At 48.2% G+C, this 15,400-nt stretch overlaps 1 protein-coding gene across 1 annotated transcript in view; it reads left to right on the forward strand.

Moving 5' to 3' along the window:
* Positions 1-14,738, forward strand: part of NME4 (NME/NM23 nucleoside diphosphate kinase 4) — a 76,269-nt gene extending 61,531 nt beyond the window's left edge. Inside the window, exons 4-5 of the mRNA XM_078664320.1 lie at positions 10,834-10,946; positions 14,311-14,738. Of these exons, the coding sequence (XP_078520446.1) occupies positions 10,834-10,946; positions 14,311-14,431 (234 nt within the window). The 3' untranslated portion in view covers positions 14,432-14,738. The remainder of the gene's footprint in view (positions 1-10,833; positions 10,947-14,310) is intronic.
* The last annotated feature ends 662 nt before the right edge of the window (positions 14,739-15,400 follow it).

Here is a 15,400-nt window from a genome sequence, read left to right on the forward strand (position 1 = left end):
CACATCAACTCCCTAAAACTTCTGGCGGTGTTCCCAGCACGCAAAGCTTTTCAAACTCACCTCGTAGGCAAAGCGGTCCTAGTCCGCACAGACATCATGACAGCAATGACCTATGTACAAAAACAGGGATGGGCACACTCTCCAACTGTCACGCCTCTCTCAAAATATTTGGATTTGGGCAATACATCACAGGATCTATCTCCTGGCGGAACAACTTCTAGGAGTAAATCAAATTGCCTACCTCCTCAGCAGAAAGAGGCAGCAAATTCACATGTGGGAACTACATCCCCAAGTTCTCCATCCATACTTCGAACAATTGGGATTTCTACAATTAGACCTGTTCGCCACAGTACACAGGGCAAAATGCCCAAACTTTGCATCCAGGTTCCCACACCCCCTATCCAAAGGCAATGACTTATAGTGAACTGGTCAGGAATATTTGCCAACACTTTTCCACCTCTTCCTTTGCTAGTTCGGAAGCTCAGGCAAACATCCCTCACACTGACTCTAATAGCCCCCACATGTCTTGTCGACCTCGGTACACCACTCTGTTAGAACTGTCAGAGGTTCCACTTAAAAACATCTCACTTCCAGTCTCCTCACTCTGAGCCATGGAGAAATCAGACATCCAAATCCCAAGGAGCTCAACCTAGCGATTTGGTTCCTGAAGTCATAGTTTGGTTATTTAAATCCACCACCACTATGTATCTGCCTTGTTGGCTTCCGCCTTAGCGCCAGGACACCTCAGCGGAGGTAGCTGAGCACTTTATAAACACCCTTCATGATTATTATTACCATCATCATCAAAAGAAGCAAGAAAGTCTACTACCAGAGCTTGCTATGCAGCGAAGTGGAAAAGATTTGGTGTGGATTGTATTAACAAGATCAATTCCCCAGACACTTCTGTACAAAACATTATCCGTTACCTGCTGCTCTTACAGAAAACTGGGATGGCTTGCACATCTATTTGTTTACACCTTCAGCGATGGCTGCATATTAGCAAAATAGGCCACATTCATCTCTATTCAAAACCCCTGTAATCAAATCTTTTATGGAAGGCTTGGAAAGAGTAATACCACCAAGAGTTCCACTTGCACCAGTGATGAATCTTGACATTGTCCTTACAAGATTTATGGGTCCACCTTTTGAACCCTTACATAATTGCATTCTGCAGTTTCTTCATGGAAAGTTGCTTTCCTTATTGCCATCACTTCATTGAGTAGAGTTGGTGAGTTACAGGCCTTAGCCTTAGAAGAACCATTCTTTCAACTCCACAAAGATAGTTGTTGTTCGCACCAATCCGTAATTCCTTCCCAAAGTGGTTTCTGCTTTTCATATTAACCAATCAGTACCCGTCTTCTTCCTCAACCTGATTCAGTAGCAGAACGAGCTCTCCACATGCTGGACGTTAGAAGAGCCTTATTGTATTACATAGAAAGGACCAAGGATTTACGCAAAACAATTGTTTGTTGCATTTGCTCCACCTCACAAAGGCAACCCCATCTCTAAATCAGGCATTTCAAGATGGATTGTGAAATGCATCCAAACATGCTATGCAAAAGCAAAGAGGGTGCATTCTACACGCAAAATAGGGGCTACAATGGCCATGGTCAACATTCCTTTAGCTGACATCTGTAAAGCAGCTACATGGTCTATACCACACATTTAACAAAGACTATTGTGTAGATGTGTTAGCACAACAGTCTAATGTAGGCCAACCAGTGCTTAAGGTACTATTTCAGACAACTTCAACATCTACAGGTTAGCCATCGCTTGGGGAGCATACTGCTTTATAGTCTATGCAAAGCATGTGTATTTGCAGCACACATGCTTCGAACCGATGATGTTACTTACCCAGCAAGCATCTGTCCTTGGCACGTAGAGTTGTAGATTCACATGCGCCCACCCGCCTTCCTGGACACCTATAGTAGTTGCAGTTCTTCCTATTTACATGCATACGCATGGACATCTCTATTCTACACTCACTCCATTCTCACCCTCTTGCTGGAAAACAATCGAACAATGGGGTAGATGCCCATTCGCACTAAATCACTGAAAGGAGGAGTCTCCTTACCTCGGGATTGGAAAGATGACTTCTAAGAAAAATAACTTTCAAACATTCGGACCCAACACTAGATGGCAGGAGCATGCAAAGCATGTGAATCTGCAGCTCTACATGCCAAGAGCTGATGCTTACTGGGTAAGTAACATTATCCTTTCCGTATCGGACTATAACAGAAGATAATCACAGTGGTAAGCAACAACATCATTACATCAGCAGTCCGCGTGGTCTCCACCTCCAGCCCCATATCCTCTTATGTTTTTGAGAACAGCCCCTCGCTTCATAAATTGGCTTTTCTTGGTCCACGCACCAGTCCTCTCCCTTTCTCCAGACTACCAGTGAAGGGGGTTCCGACTTCTTCCAGGCTCGGGTAATGTCCCGTTTGGCTACCAAGGAGGTCCCTCCTATGAAAGCTCTTTCGGACCTTGGTCCCTCTACCTCCTCCAGGTGACTCAGTAGGGCCACTCGACCCAAATCAATGTGGCTGCCCAGCACCTCTGAAATCTCGCACACCCAACCCACTCCAAAAGGATAACGGGGCCAGACCATATGGAAGAAGGTGTATATATACTAGATTAGAAGGAGAAGTGGAACTGAAAAGGGAAAGCTGATCAGGCGTGGGCGAGTCCCAAGTGTGGATAGATTCATACATGAGCTGTGGCTGTCTGATATTCTCACTGCTAGTGTAGATTGTTGAGGCCGCTTCCTCTTTTGATGACGTGCATCTACTGGGTGTAAACAGAGTAGACGTGCTTATGAACTAAGCGTATGGAAGTTTAACTTTTGCAGCGTGAATCTTTCTGGATTCACTATGCTGTGCATTATTCCGCGGTCTTGTGGTTGGGTCCGGATTCGTAGTCTTTTCTTTGTTTTTTTTTTTTTTTTTTTCTTTTTCTTAGCCCAGGTGGGCGTCGGCGTCACACCCCCTTGGGTGTATTTCCGGTGACGTCGGCATGCTTCCTGCGGAAGCTCCCACTCTTGGGCGCCATCTTCAGATTCTTTTTTTCCGCGGTCGGGTCTGGATCGTTCCCGTTTGGGCTCCAGACATTTTTGGAGAAAGAAGAAAGAAAATACAGAAAAGACGAGGAGAAGTCATCTGAAGACTCCAGGGGACCTCATCGACGAGTAACCAGCAAGGATAAGGCGTTTTCCATCGAGATCTTCGACGACCGTCGACGAACACGCGACCAGAGAGGCCCTGGGCACTCGAGGATGGACAACACGCCGTTCAAGTTCTGCCGTAACTGCCACCACAAGTACGCGCAGAAGGACCAGCACCCGGTATGCAACCTTTGCCTACCGGTGGACCACGAAAGCGGAGACTGCAACGCCTGTTCCGCCTTCACCCCGAAGACCCTTCGTGTGAGAGAGAGGCAGAGGGTAGCACACGCCGCCCTGCAGGGGAAGGCCCCGACTCCGTCACTCTACGAGCTGGGGATGTCCTCCGAGGAAGAAGACAACGCTGCCGCCGAAGACGACAGCTACACGGTCGTAGAGACCGATTACACGAAGACTTCTGACAAGGTAGGAGACTCTTCGGCCCCCAAGAACCCGAGAGACTCTGAGTCTAGAAAGATCGAGGGCAAGACCCCGAAAGCGCCGACGCCAAAAAAGGGCGGCGTCCGCGACTACTCCCAGGCCCAGCGGATCCTCCGAGAAGGAGTCCCCGGCGCCGAGAGCTGCTGATCAGCACAAAACGTCGAAAATCGTCCCCGAAAAGGATCGATCGACGCCGAGGGAGAAAGACCCAAAACTCACGACGACGACCAGAGAACCGAAATCCGGTTCGACGTCAAACTTCGACTCCGAGAGGCACGGCGACGAGCCTTCCGCCGAAGAGAGCGGCCGACCCATCCGACGCGGAACACGCGGCCGAGATGGAAAAGAAGAGAAGGCGCCTCGAGGCAGAAATGGAGAACATCATGCAGCGGAAGAAAGATTTCGATGCAAAGATGAAAGCCTTCACGATCCCTCACAAGACCAAGCCACCGGTGATGGAGCCGGTCGAGGAGGAAGAGGAGATCGCCGAAGTCACCGAGGAACAAGACCAGGACGTCGAGGTGATCGACGACCAGGAGGAGTACGAGAACCCCTACGATAGTTACAACTATGGGGAGGAGGAGGAGGGCAGGACAGACACAGAGTCGGCACCCTCGGACCTTCAGGAGGTAGATTACATCGATGTCGACACCGACAGCCCGGAGGAGGTGGTCGACACCTACCCCTCGAGGCCCTCGCCGCCGGACGACATCGGGGCCTACAACTCGGTGATACAATCTGCCGCAGCAGCTTTCAAGCTCAAGCTCGACGAAGAGAAGCAGAAAGCAGACTTCCTTCTAGAAACATTGCTCCCAACACAAACGAGGAGCCAGTTCCTTCCAATGCTCGAGAGCGTCTTGGCTCAGGGGAAGGAAGCTTTCAGGGAGCCCGCAACATGCAAGGCAGTAACTCCCAGAACTGAGAAGAAGTACAAGCATGCCACAAAGGACCCGGCCTACATTCAGGGCACGGTCTCCGCAGACTCCATTATCACGGCCACAGCAAGGAGGAGGGCTAACGTACCCACTACCTCGGGGCCACCACCGGATAAGGAGAGCAAAAGGATGGATCTGGTGGGCAGAAGGATCGAACGGAATGCCGCGACCCACTGGCGCATGGCTAATTCCAACGCCCTGATAAACAGGCACATGTACCAAATCATGGAGGGACTAGGGCAGTTGGTGAAGGACTTGCCCCAGGATGCCAGGCAGAAAGCCGAAAAGCTGGTTGAAGAGGGAAAGAATGCGGCAAATTCTTGCCTTAAGACGGCCCTGGATGGGGCAGACACCGCCAGCAGGCTCATGATGATGGGCGTCACGGAAAGGAGGCACGCCTGGCTCAGAATATCCGGTTTCAAACCGGAAGTGCTACACAGTATCCTGAACACACCGTTCAACGGCAGCACGCTTTTCGGACCAACAGTGGATGAACAGCTCAGCCAACTGAAGAAGGATAACGAAACAGCAAGATCCATGGGAGCATTGCAGTTCAGAGGGAACAAGAGGGGCACCCCGTCACGGAGGCCCGGCGGGAGAGGTGGAAACCAGCCAGGTACATCACACCAGGCTTTCCAGCAAACGCACCAGGCAGACTCGCAGAGTCAGCAGGGTCATCAGAAGCAGCCCTGGCAGTACCAACAAAGAGGCCAGTCCTTTCGAGGGAGAAATGGACGGGGACAAAATAGAAGAGGGGGCCAGCAGCCCACCTCCAAGTGACTTCAAAAAACTCCGTGTGCCCGCCCGCAAAAAAGACCCCAGGGGGCAGCACGTACAGATGGGTCAAGACAAACTAGACACCTACGACCACAGGACACCAGTGGGAGGAAGACTAAGATTCCACCTCCAGGAGTGGAGAGAAATCACATCAGACAAATGGATCCTCAACATTATCCAATTCGGATACTGCATAGAGTTGGAGGCGAGGCCAACAAGCAGAAAACCAAAAAGAAAGCCACTAGCAAGCAAGCAGCTGCAGTGCCTTCAGGAAGAAGCAAAAGAACTCCTGCAGAAGCAGGCCATAGAACGGGTACCCTTCAAGGAAAGAAACACAGGAGTATACTCAACGTACTTCCTGGTACCAAAAGTAGACGAGACAATGAGACCCATTCTCGATTTACGGTTCGTGAACAAATTCATAAGAACGCAAAAATTCAAAATGACCTCCCTGCAAGAAGTGCTCCCACAGTTGCAGACCGGGGACTTCATGGTCACTATAGACCTCAAAGACGCATACCTGCACATCCCAATGAACAGAAAGCACAAGCACATGCGCAGGTTCACCGTCGGAGAAAGCCACTACCAGTTCACGACACTGGCCTTCGGTCTAAAATCGGCACCAAGAGTTTTCACAAAGTGCCTCGCAGCAGTCGTAGCGCACCTAAGAAGACGGGGAATACACGTATACCCTTACCTGGACGACTGGCTGGTGAAAGCAAACTCATACCAGAAATGCAAGCTGCATGCACACACAGTGACCAGCACGCTCATAAACCTGGGGTTCTCCATCCATTGGAAGAAATCATCAATGGAGCCGGAACAAGTGAAGATCTTCCTGGGAGCACAGATCAACACCTTACAGGGCAAGGTGTTCCCCAGCGAGAAGAGGGCGAGGGCGCTGGTGAAGGAAACTCGCCTCTACCGGAAGGGACAAGCTCGGACAGTGAGGACTGCGAGCAAGATCATGGGGATGATGGCATCATGCATCCACCTGGTACCGAATGTACGACTCCACATGAGACCCATTCAAGAATGGCTACAGGAGCAATGGTCACAAGCTACAGGCAGTTGGGAGGATCTAGTGGTTGTAACGCACGCAGTGCAGAAGGAGATGACATGGTGGACCATGGAGAACATAGCAAAGGGAAAGCCTCTAACGCCCCCAACGCCAACAGTGACCATCACCACAGACGCATCCCTGAAGGGATGGGGCGCTCACATGGAGGAGCTCAAGGTGAGAGGACTGTGGACACCGACGGAGGCCACAAAGCACATCAATTACTTAGAATTGAAGACGATCTTCCTTGCACTGAAAGCCTTCCAAACAAGACTGTACAAGCACAAGGTGTTGATACAAACAGACAACACCACTGCGATGTTCTACATCAACAAGCAGGGGGGCACCCAGTCGGCCCCGCTTTCAACGCTAGCGCAGGAGATATGGAGATGGGCCATCCCTCTCAAGATAGACCTGCTGGCCATACACCTGCCAGGCAAGGACAACATACAAGCAGATTGGCTCAGCAGGCAGACATCGGCATCCCACGAGTGGGAGCTCAATGCTCAGGAGACAAGGCGCCTATTCGACAGATGGGGAACTCCATCGGTGGACCTGTTTGCCACACGCCAGAATGCAAAATGCCGAAACTTCGCATCCAGGCAGCCCGAGGAAGGGTCACTAGGGAATGCCCTATGGATAGATTGGTCAAGGACATTTGCCTACGCCTTTCCCCCGATACCACTGATGCACAGAGTACTGAGCAAGTGCAGAGCGAGCAACATGACACTGATACTGGTCGCACCACAGTGGGCGAGGCAGACATGGTACTCGCAGATCATGGAGATGACACAGTGTGCACCCCACAGATTCAGCAGGCGAAAAGACTTACTCTCCATGCAGAACGGAGAGGTGCTACACCCAGAGCCAGAGAGCATGAGCCTAGTAGCGTGGCTCCTGAGGACATAGAGTTCGCACATTTAAGATTGCCAGAAAGTACACTGAAGGTCCTGCGGGAGGCAAGAAGGCCTAGCACTCGGAAGTGCTATGTGGCAAAATGGAAGAGGTTCACAATATGGTGTAGACAAGAAAGACTTCACAATAAAATGAAGAAGGATTCCACAGTGCTAAAGTACCTGACGCACTTGCTAGAGAAGATCCTTAGCTCATCCTCCTTGAGGGTTCACTTAGCAGCGATAGTCGCCTACACAAGGGGTGAAACTTGCAGGAGTTTCTTCACGTCACAGGTGGTGAAGAGATTCCTAGAAGGGGCGAAAAGGATCGCACCGCCCAAGCGGGTGCCGCCACCGGCATGGAACTTGAACATAGTCCTAACGGAACTCATGAAAGAGCCCTTTGAACCGCTCCACAAGGCGTCCTTAAAGATGCTAACTATGAAAACAGCTTTCCTGGTTGCAATAACGTCCCTACGCAGAGTAAGCGAGCTTCAGGCTCTGACGCTGCAAGAACCCTACATACAAATACACAATGACAGGGTTGTGATGAGGACTGACCCAAACTTCATGCCGAAGGTGGTATCTAAATTTCACATGAACCAGTCTATACAGATACCGAGTTTTTTCCAAAAACCAACAACTGCGGCAGAGCGAGCTCTGCACACCCTGGACGCCAGAAGGGCAGTCATGCACTACATCGAAAGGACGAAGGGACACAGGAAGACAAAACAGTTCTTTGTGTCATTCGCCAACAGTTACATGGGAAAAGCAGTAACCAAAAAGACCATTGCACGATGGATCGCACACACAATCCAACTCTGCCACAAGCGGGCAGGACAAGAGCTAGCAGAGGGGACACGTGCCCACTCCACTAGGAAAAAGGGCGCTACAATAGCCTTCCTGGCTAACACACCCATACAAGACATATGCCTGGCGGCAACATGGGCTTCGGTGCACACGTTCACGAAGCACTACTGTGTGGACATACAGATGAACAAGGAAGCTCAAGTTGGACAGAAGGTGCTACAGCACATATTCAATACCCAACGCTCATCTTCCACCCAACCGCCACAGAAATGAGAAACCGCTACAAAATCTATGCACAGCATAGTGAATCCAGAAAGATTCACGCTGCAAAACGAATAGTTTTCTTACCTGTCGGTGTAGTTTTGCAGCTTGAAGATCTTTCTGGATTCACTAGCGAACCCACCCACCTCCGCCAGAAAGATGAGGCTGGAGAGAGAAGAGGTGGTTAACAAAAGAAAGGATATTTAAAAAAGTACAAAGCGGTAAAATACCAACTAATTACAACATTGCCATTACTTCGGAAACGAAAGAAACACGGAAAAAAAGAACCCGAAGATGGCGCCCAAGAGTGGGAGCTTCCGCAGGAAGCATGCCGACGTCACCGGAAATACACCCAAGGGGGTGTGACGCCGACGCCCACCTGGGCTAAGAAAAAGAAAAAAAAAAACAAAAACAAAGAAAAGACTACGAATCCGGACCCAACCACAAGACCGCGGAATAATGCACAGCATAGTGAATCCAGAAAGATCTTCAAGCTGCAAAACTACACCGACAGGTAAGAAAACTATTCGTTTCAGTAACTTCTGCTTTTTAGTTCTCGCTTAAAGACTGCATCAGATGTCTTACAAGAACTCATGTTGTTGCAAAAACACACTGAAAGGGCTTTTGGACAGTTCCTTTCAGTTGTTGGCTACTGACAGCTGGCTTCTAGCATTAGCTGACAAAGCTGTTCATCAGCATTTTTATCAGGCCGCGACATTTCACAGATGTGATTTTTTTTAAAGTAGATTATGCATGCATTTGCTTGGATTTTTAAAAAATGATTATATATATATTTTTTTTTCTAAGGAGGTTCACCGATTTTGCGCTCTCTTGGTGCTACGTATTCCACTTCCACCACCCATCTCATGTTTATTTATTTGTTTACATTTATTTGTCTCCAAGAGCCATTCACTTGACTTTTAAGCTCTTCCGTGCACTTAAAAAAAAACTTAGTTTGCGGTTCCATCATGGATATTTGGCCATTTTAGACCGATAAAGTAAAAAAAAATGGCTGCCAGAGTTCCATGACGCATTTGTAGGCATTCATCACAATGCGTGGGCCGACTCATACATTGCATGCGTCACAATGCATGGTCCCAGACCGTGGTTCTCTTTGAACACACTCCTTTACATGCATGGTGGCACATTCACATGCTTGGCTCATGGCATGTCAGGAAGATGCAATTGCTAATGCAAGCATTGGCAAAGTCAATTGTTCAGGCTCGCCTTCTGAAGACTAGCCTTATTGACTTTGCCAATGCTTGCTCAATCATAGTTTCAATCTACTACTGTCCTACGTATTTCAGGATGAAACCCGTGAAGAGCAGTCTTCCCACAGTATAGTGGGCCGCCTGTGATCAACTCTTTGGCAGGGCTCTGTGATCACTGCCCCCTCCACCAGACAAGCCTCATTCTCCCCAAAAGCGTTCTCACCAGCTACGGTGCCTATAATACCTAAGAGTTTGTATAACTACAGGACCTAAGCGATGGGAGTGGTCCAAGGAGAACATGTCTACTCAACCTGTTGTAGCGGCAGCACCCACCTAAGCAGGCGCTCAATAACACAAACGGGCACAGTGTCTAGTTTGTGCTGCTCAACCTCTAAGAAATTAATCCAACACATTCATATGTACACATAAGCCACTGTCTTTTCATTCTTTTCTACCTGTGTGTTGCAACTGATTAACATAGAGTTCAGTTTGTATGTTATACTGCATCATTTCCCTCACACTTTTACTCTCCTGTCCCCCACATGCTCTTCCTTCATCCCTCTCCCAACGCTTGTCCCATTCTCTTGACATATGGATAACTAAGTGCTACGCAGACCCCAAAATAATGGACATAGTCTGTTTTACCACCGTGATCATTGTTCTTAATCGGTCTCTGAGATCCTCCTCCCTTACTCCGTGACCTACTTGGATTTGTTTACATCTGACCTGGCCCTCTCCCCCTCTCCCCCCCCTCTCCCCCTCTCCCCCCCCCTCTCCCCCTCTCCTTCTCTCTCCCTCTCCTTCTCTCCCCCTCTCCCCCTCTCCCCCCCTCCCCCTCTCCCCCTCCCCCTCTCCCCCTCCCCCTCTCCCCCTCTCCCCCTCTCCCCCTCTCCCCCTCTCCCCCCTCCCCCTCTCCCCCTCCCCCTCTCCCCCTCCCCCTCTCCCCCTCTCCCCCTCTCCCCCTCTCCCCCTCTCCCCCTCTCCCCCCCTCCCCCCCTCCCCCTCTCCCCCTCTCCCCCTCTCCCCCTCCCCCTCTCTCCCTCTCCCCCTCTCCTCCCTCTCCCTCTCCCCCTCTCCCCCTCCCCCTCTCTCTCCCTCGCTCTCCCTCCCTCTCTCTCCCTCTCTCTCTCCCTCTCTCTCTCCCTCTCCCTCTCCCTCTCCCTCTCTCTCTCCCTCTCTCTCTCCCTCTCTCTCCCCCTCCCTCTCCCCCTCCCTCTCCCCCTCCCTCCCCCCCTCCCTCCCTCTCTCTCCAGCAGTGCTGATTCATGTTGTCATTTCTTTGCAGGTGTGGGAAGGCTACAACGTAGTGAGGTCTTCCAGGTGTATGGTGGGTGAGACTAACTCTGCTGAGGCAAAGCCAGGCACGATCCGCGGGGACTACAGTGTCCACATCAGCAGGTAGGTGACTTAACACGGCTGCTGTCAGCTTTGATGCCGCACTGCAATTCGTAGCAGGTGAAAGGTTGGGCAAGGTGCATTGGGAAAAGGTAATAGCATGCCGACCAGCAACCATGCCACCTGCAGCACCTAAGCTGTACAGGGCAGCTATTCGGCGGTGTGTAGTTCGACTGATGGGACTTACCCTGCAAACACAAACATCTTCTAATACTCTGAACCGAACACTTGAAAGCAGGAGAGCAAAGATCATGCGGATCTACAACATTACGAACGCAAACTGAGGGTTTATATATGGGGTAAAGCACCTCCTGCTGTACATCATAAGGATATTGCAAGTCACCGAGGAGCAGGGCTCGAGTCGGGGTACCACGCAGGTGGACAGCATCCCCCCACTTATTTTACCGGGAGCTCGATAACTATAAACTGCAACTGAGTACAAGCCACCTTTCGTGAAGTCACTTCCTTTTGTGACGTCAGCGACCCACTTTTTTTTTTAGGACTTGTGCCCTGCCGAAGAGTCTGACCATACAGAGGAACGAGGCCAAAAGCAGCGTTCCTGTTATTAGGTTATAGAACTCTGGTAGCCATGTGCTCTACAAATGCCCATTCATTCATTCAGGAGGCTTGCAAAATCGTTATGCGCGGCAGGGGGTCCTTTTTTTCCCTATAATACATGGTCACACTTCCCCTTTTCCTCACACCACTTAAATTTTTGGTGCATAGGTCTTTCATATGAAAAAAGAGCATGTTTGCAAACATAATGAAAAAAAACTGAATCTCAAGTGCAAAAGTAAACGCTTCAAAAAAGCTGTTACATATTTGTTACAAAAAGAGATTGGAATCAGTTTAACACAAGCAAGTATTTTTCAAATAGGCACAGTAACTCAAAAGGTGTAGAAGCATGCAGAAAGATTCCAGCGTTCCTACAATTACCTAAGAATTGCAATAAATAAACATGTCAAAAATATCGCATTTCTGCTGGTCACTGTACCGCCAGAAAAGTAAGAAAAGCCATGTTTTTGTTGTTGTTTTTAAACTGCTGGTTTAATTCTGCTCGGTGAAATGACCTCATTCCCCTCAGCTGCTGGCTTTAGCAGCAGGCATTGTGACATCAGAACTCAACTGTAATAAGTTATTTCAGCTCAGCAACTACGCCAATTCTTTTTAATGGGTGACTAGGTGCATCACAAGTCGCCTATTCTAAAGAATTACATTTTTTTTTTTACAGGGATTGTAGAATCCCGTTAATTATAAGTGATTAACGTTTCCTTGATCTGAGAGGAAAACAGACTAGCATCAGTGATCGAAATTACAGCTCCCCATTAACAGTGAGGGGCGTAGTACACCAGTCATGCAACAATTTTTCGATATGAAAGATAGAAATAAATGCTGCATAATGTGACCAGACCACGCGTCGGGACCTCCGCATCACCCCCAAGTCTTCCGACATTAAATATTCTAACACCATGACCATCTTCAACCAAACTAAATCAAGGATTAGGTGGTTTTATGGGACAACCTCCCAGTAGCAGGCTCCCAGCATACTGACTTTATTAAAGTAGTTCAGTGTTGTGGTGGATTCTAGCATTTTCATTGCTTTAAATAATATTCCTTTCACACAGGGTCACACATTTGTAGTGCTTAGATATGTTTTGTTTCAAGTATTATAGATATTCAGTCCAACGGCGTTGTGTGTTTAAAAAAAAACTAGCATGAAAAGTATATGGTTTCTTCTTGCAACGTGACGAACCCACTGGAATCCATGCACAAATATACATTGTTCAAAGATGGTGGAAAATCTAAAGGAACATTGTTTTTTCATGGAATAAAAAGTAATTGTGGATAAATACTGATAAAAGAATATAGATATAGAATATGCAGATGAATAAGGTGGGAATGCTTTTTAACAAATCCCCAAATCTGAAGCCTTTTTAAAACTCACACTAATTGTGCTGGAAAGGAATCCATCTGCATAGGCTGGGGACAAGGGAATGCTGTCTGCTTTTGAGCGGATATCTATGGGGGCTTGAGCACAGGGTGAACACTGTCACCATGAGACTTGTAAGGTGTAGTCTGCAGAATCTAGGGGGGGGGGGGAGAATGACCTTGCAGTAGAAGAGGAAGAAAATTGTTAATAGAGGAAACCAGATGAGTGCTCTTAGCTGAGAGCGGAGGTTGTAGCATGGGGGGTCCACAGGGGCGGTTCCGCTCGGCACAAAAATCCTAGGGGGCAGAAAGTTTTAAAAGAAGCTAATGCGCCCCCTAACTCGTGGACTGTTGGCACTTCTTGAGCTAACGGTCCATGGGTTAGGAGGCGCAGTACTTGCTTAAAAATCTTGCCCCGGCTGCTGGCAACCTATTCTACGCCGCTGGCTGGGTGAAGTAGAGTTTAACAAACTCCCGCTGGAACTGCGCCTAGAACCTTCAGAGTCTAGATTTAGGGGCAGACTTAAAACTCATCTTTTTGTTCGATAGACTGGTGCTGTGTTAAGTTGCGAGGGTTCTGGCGTTACCACCCACCACAGCGCGGGGAGACGCCGTTGAGCGTAACCAGGCGCTTTATAAACCTGCCTATTATTATTATTATTATTAACATCCTGTGCGCATCGGTTGTGAGCAGACCTTTGGGTGGAATTCTTCTGGTACAGGTAGGCAGAGTACACTTTGCACAGAACAGAGGAGGCACTGTTGGTTGAAGGAGGTCGCTTTTGTGCCTGGGACAGGTCGGGGTGCTGTTTGCATAGGAAAGATTGGCAACCTACTCTCGCAGTGGCAGGGTGGCACACTGTTTGCCAAGGATCGAGTGTGGGGCAAAGGAAACTGCTGCTGTTCTCTGTGCATCACTGAGAAGAGCTACTTGCACAATAACTGGGAGATGTGAAATACTATTTTAGTGGTTACGGGAGGAACATAGTACAGGACAGGGTGCATGGAGGATCGCAGGGGTGGAAGAATGAACTCTGTGAAGAGGAAACACTTGTAATTGGAAGGGGTATTTAAAGAGAATTGGTAAATGTTAATTTTTTAATACAGTATGGTTGTCTAGAGTATTTTTTGTTTGATAGGGAGTTGCTGTACTCTAATTACATTTCTGATGGAGCCATTTTTGTGTGGTGCGTGGTAGGGGTTGCACTGTTGTTGCAGTGTGAAGTGTTCTGTAGATTCAAATGCTGTGTTAATTCCACCATCTAGTGTTTGGACCCAGATGTGTGGTAGTGTAAAAAAATGTTTTTATGTTTGCTGGGTGTCAACATAGGTGGAATCTAGGTATGTCAGCGGGAAGCCCACAATACTCTAGAACATGAGCACCATTTTGGATTCTTATTTTCTGAAAAAAGATGTCCTCTCTTGTAACCTCTTACAGGAATGTGATTCACGCCAGTGACTCGGTGGAGGTGGCCCAGAAGGAGATCAGCCTGTGGTTCCACAGTGATGAGCTGGTGGACTGGGAGCTCTGTGACTATGGCAACCTATACCAGGAATGAACACCCCTTGGCTGGGTAGGGTCACCCCATGCCCTCTGTTTGGCACATACTGTGGGATCTGAACTACCTCTTTACTACCTTTGACAGCACAGCTACCTCCTGCCAGTGAGCTCCATGCAGTAAAAGAGGTTTGCACCCTGCCTGGGGTCTGTCTCTATGCACAGATGGACAAATAGTGCATAGTCCCTCGCTGGCCCCTCTCCACAGTGCTGCGAATCCTATGCCAGCCGATCTTCACTATGACCTACAAGAAGGAAGGAAGTTGCATTTCTTCAAGGATTTCTAATAAATACAATTTTGTTACAAACATGTCTGCACTTTCCTGTTTATTCTAGTATGCCCTGTTTAGTCTTCTCTTTGAAGAATATTGGGAAGGGTTGAGTTGCAAAAACACTGGTTCATATATCTTTATTTAAACTGAGCAAGAGGAAGTGGCTTCTTTAGGGCTTTTAGGATTTTGTAAACCGCGTGTAGGTTGGATGGACATTTGTGCAACTGATAAACTACTTTTAGAACTAATCTGCTCTCTTTACCTAACTTGCCTTTATCAATGTTTACTTTTTTTTGCTAAATAGAAAATAATGGAGATCGTGTTTTTTCAGTGCTTATAAAAAAAATGCATGTATTACCTTCCTTCTTAATTCATATTGTCAATTATTCTTCCCTTCTTTCTTGTTCTCAATTTCCTACTTTGCATCCTTTCCTTTCAGGTAACTTTTCATTATTTCACCTCACTGCCTATCTGATTTCTCAATACTCAAACCCCTCTTTTCAGCAGTCCTGTCTCATCCCACAGCAAGCGTGTTAATGGATGAAGATATGTTTGTACCTCATTAAGATTTGATTGGTTATTGGTATGCAATTAACACACTTCGCTGCTGCTCTGTTTTTTTTTTCTTTAGACCAATGACAAAGATCGATTGAATGAAGGTTTTCTGCTCGAGACATGGGCTATATATTGCGGGGTGT

Source organism: Lissotriton helveticus, chromosome 10, assembly GCF_964261635.1.
Source record: "Lissotriton helveticus chromosome 10, aLisHel1.1, whole genome shotgun sequence".
Lineage (NCBI taxonomy): Eukaryota > Metazoa > Chordata > Amphibia > Caudata > Salamandridae > Lissotriton > Lissotriton helveticus.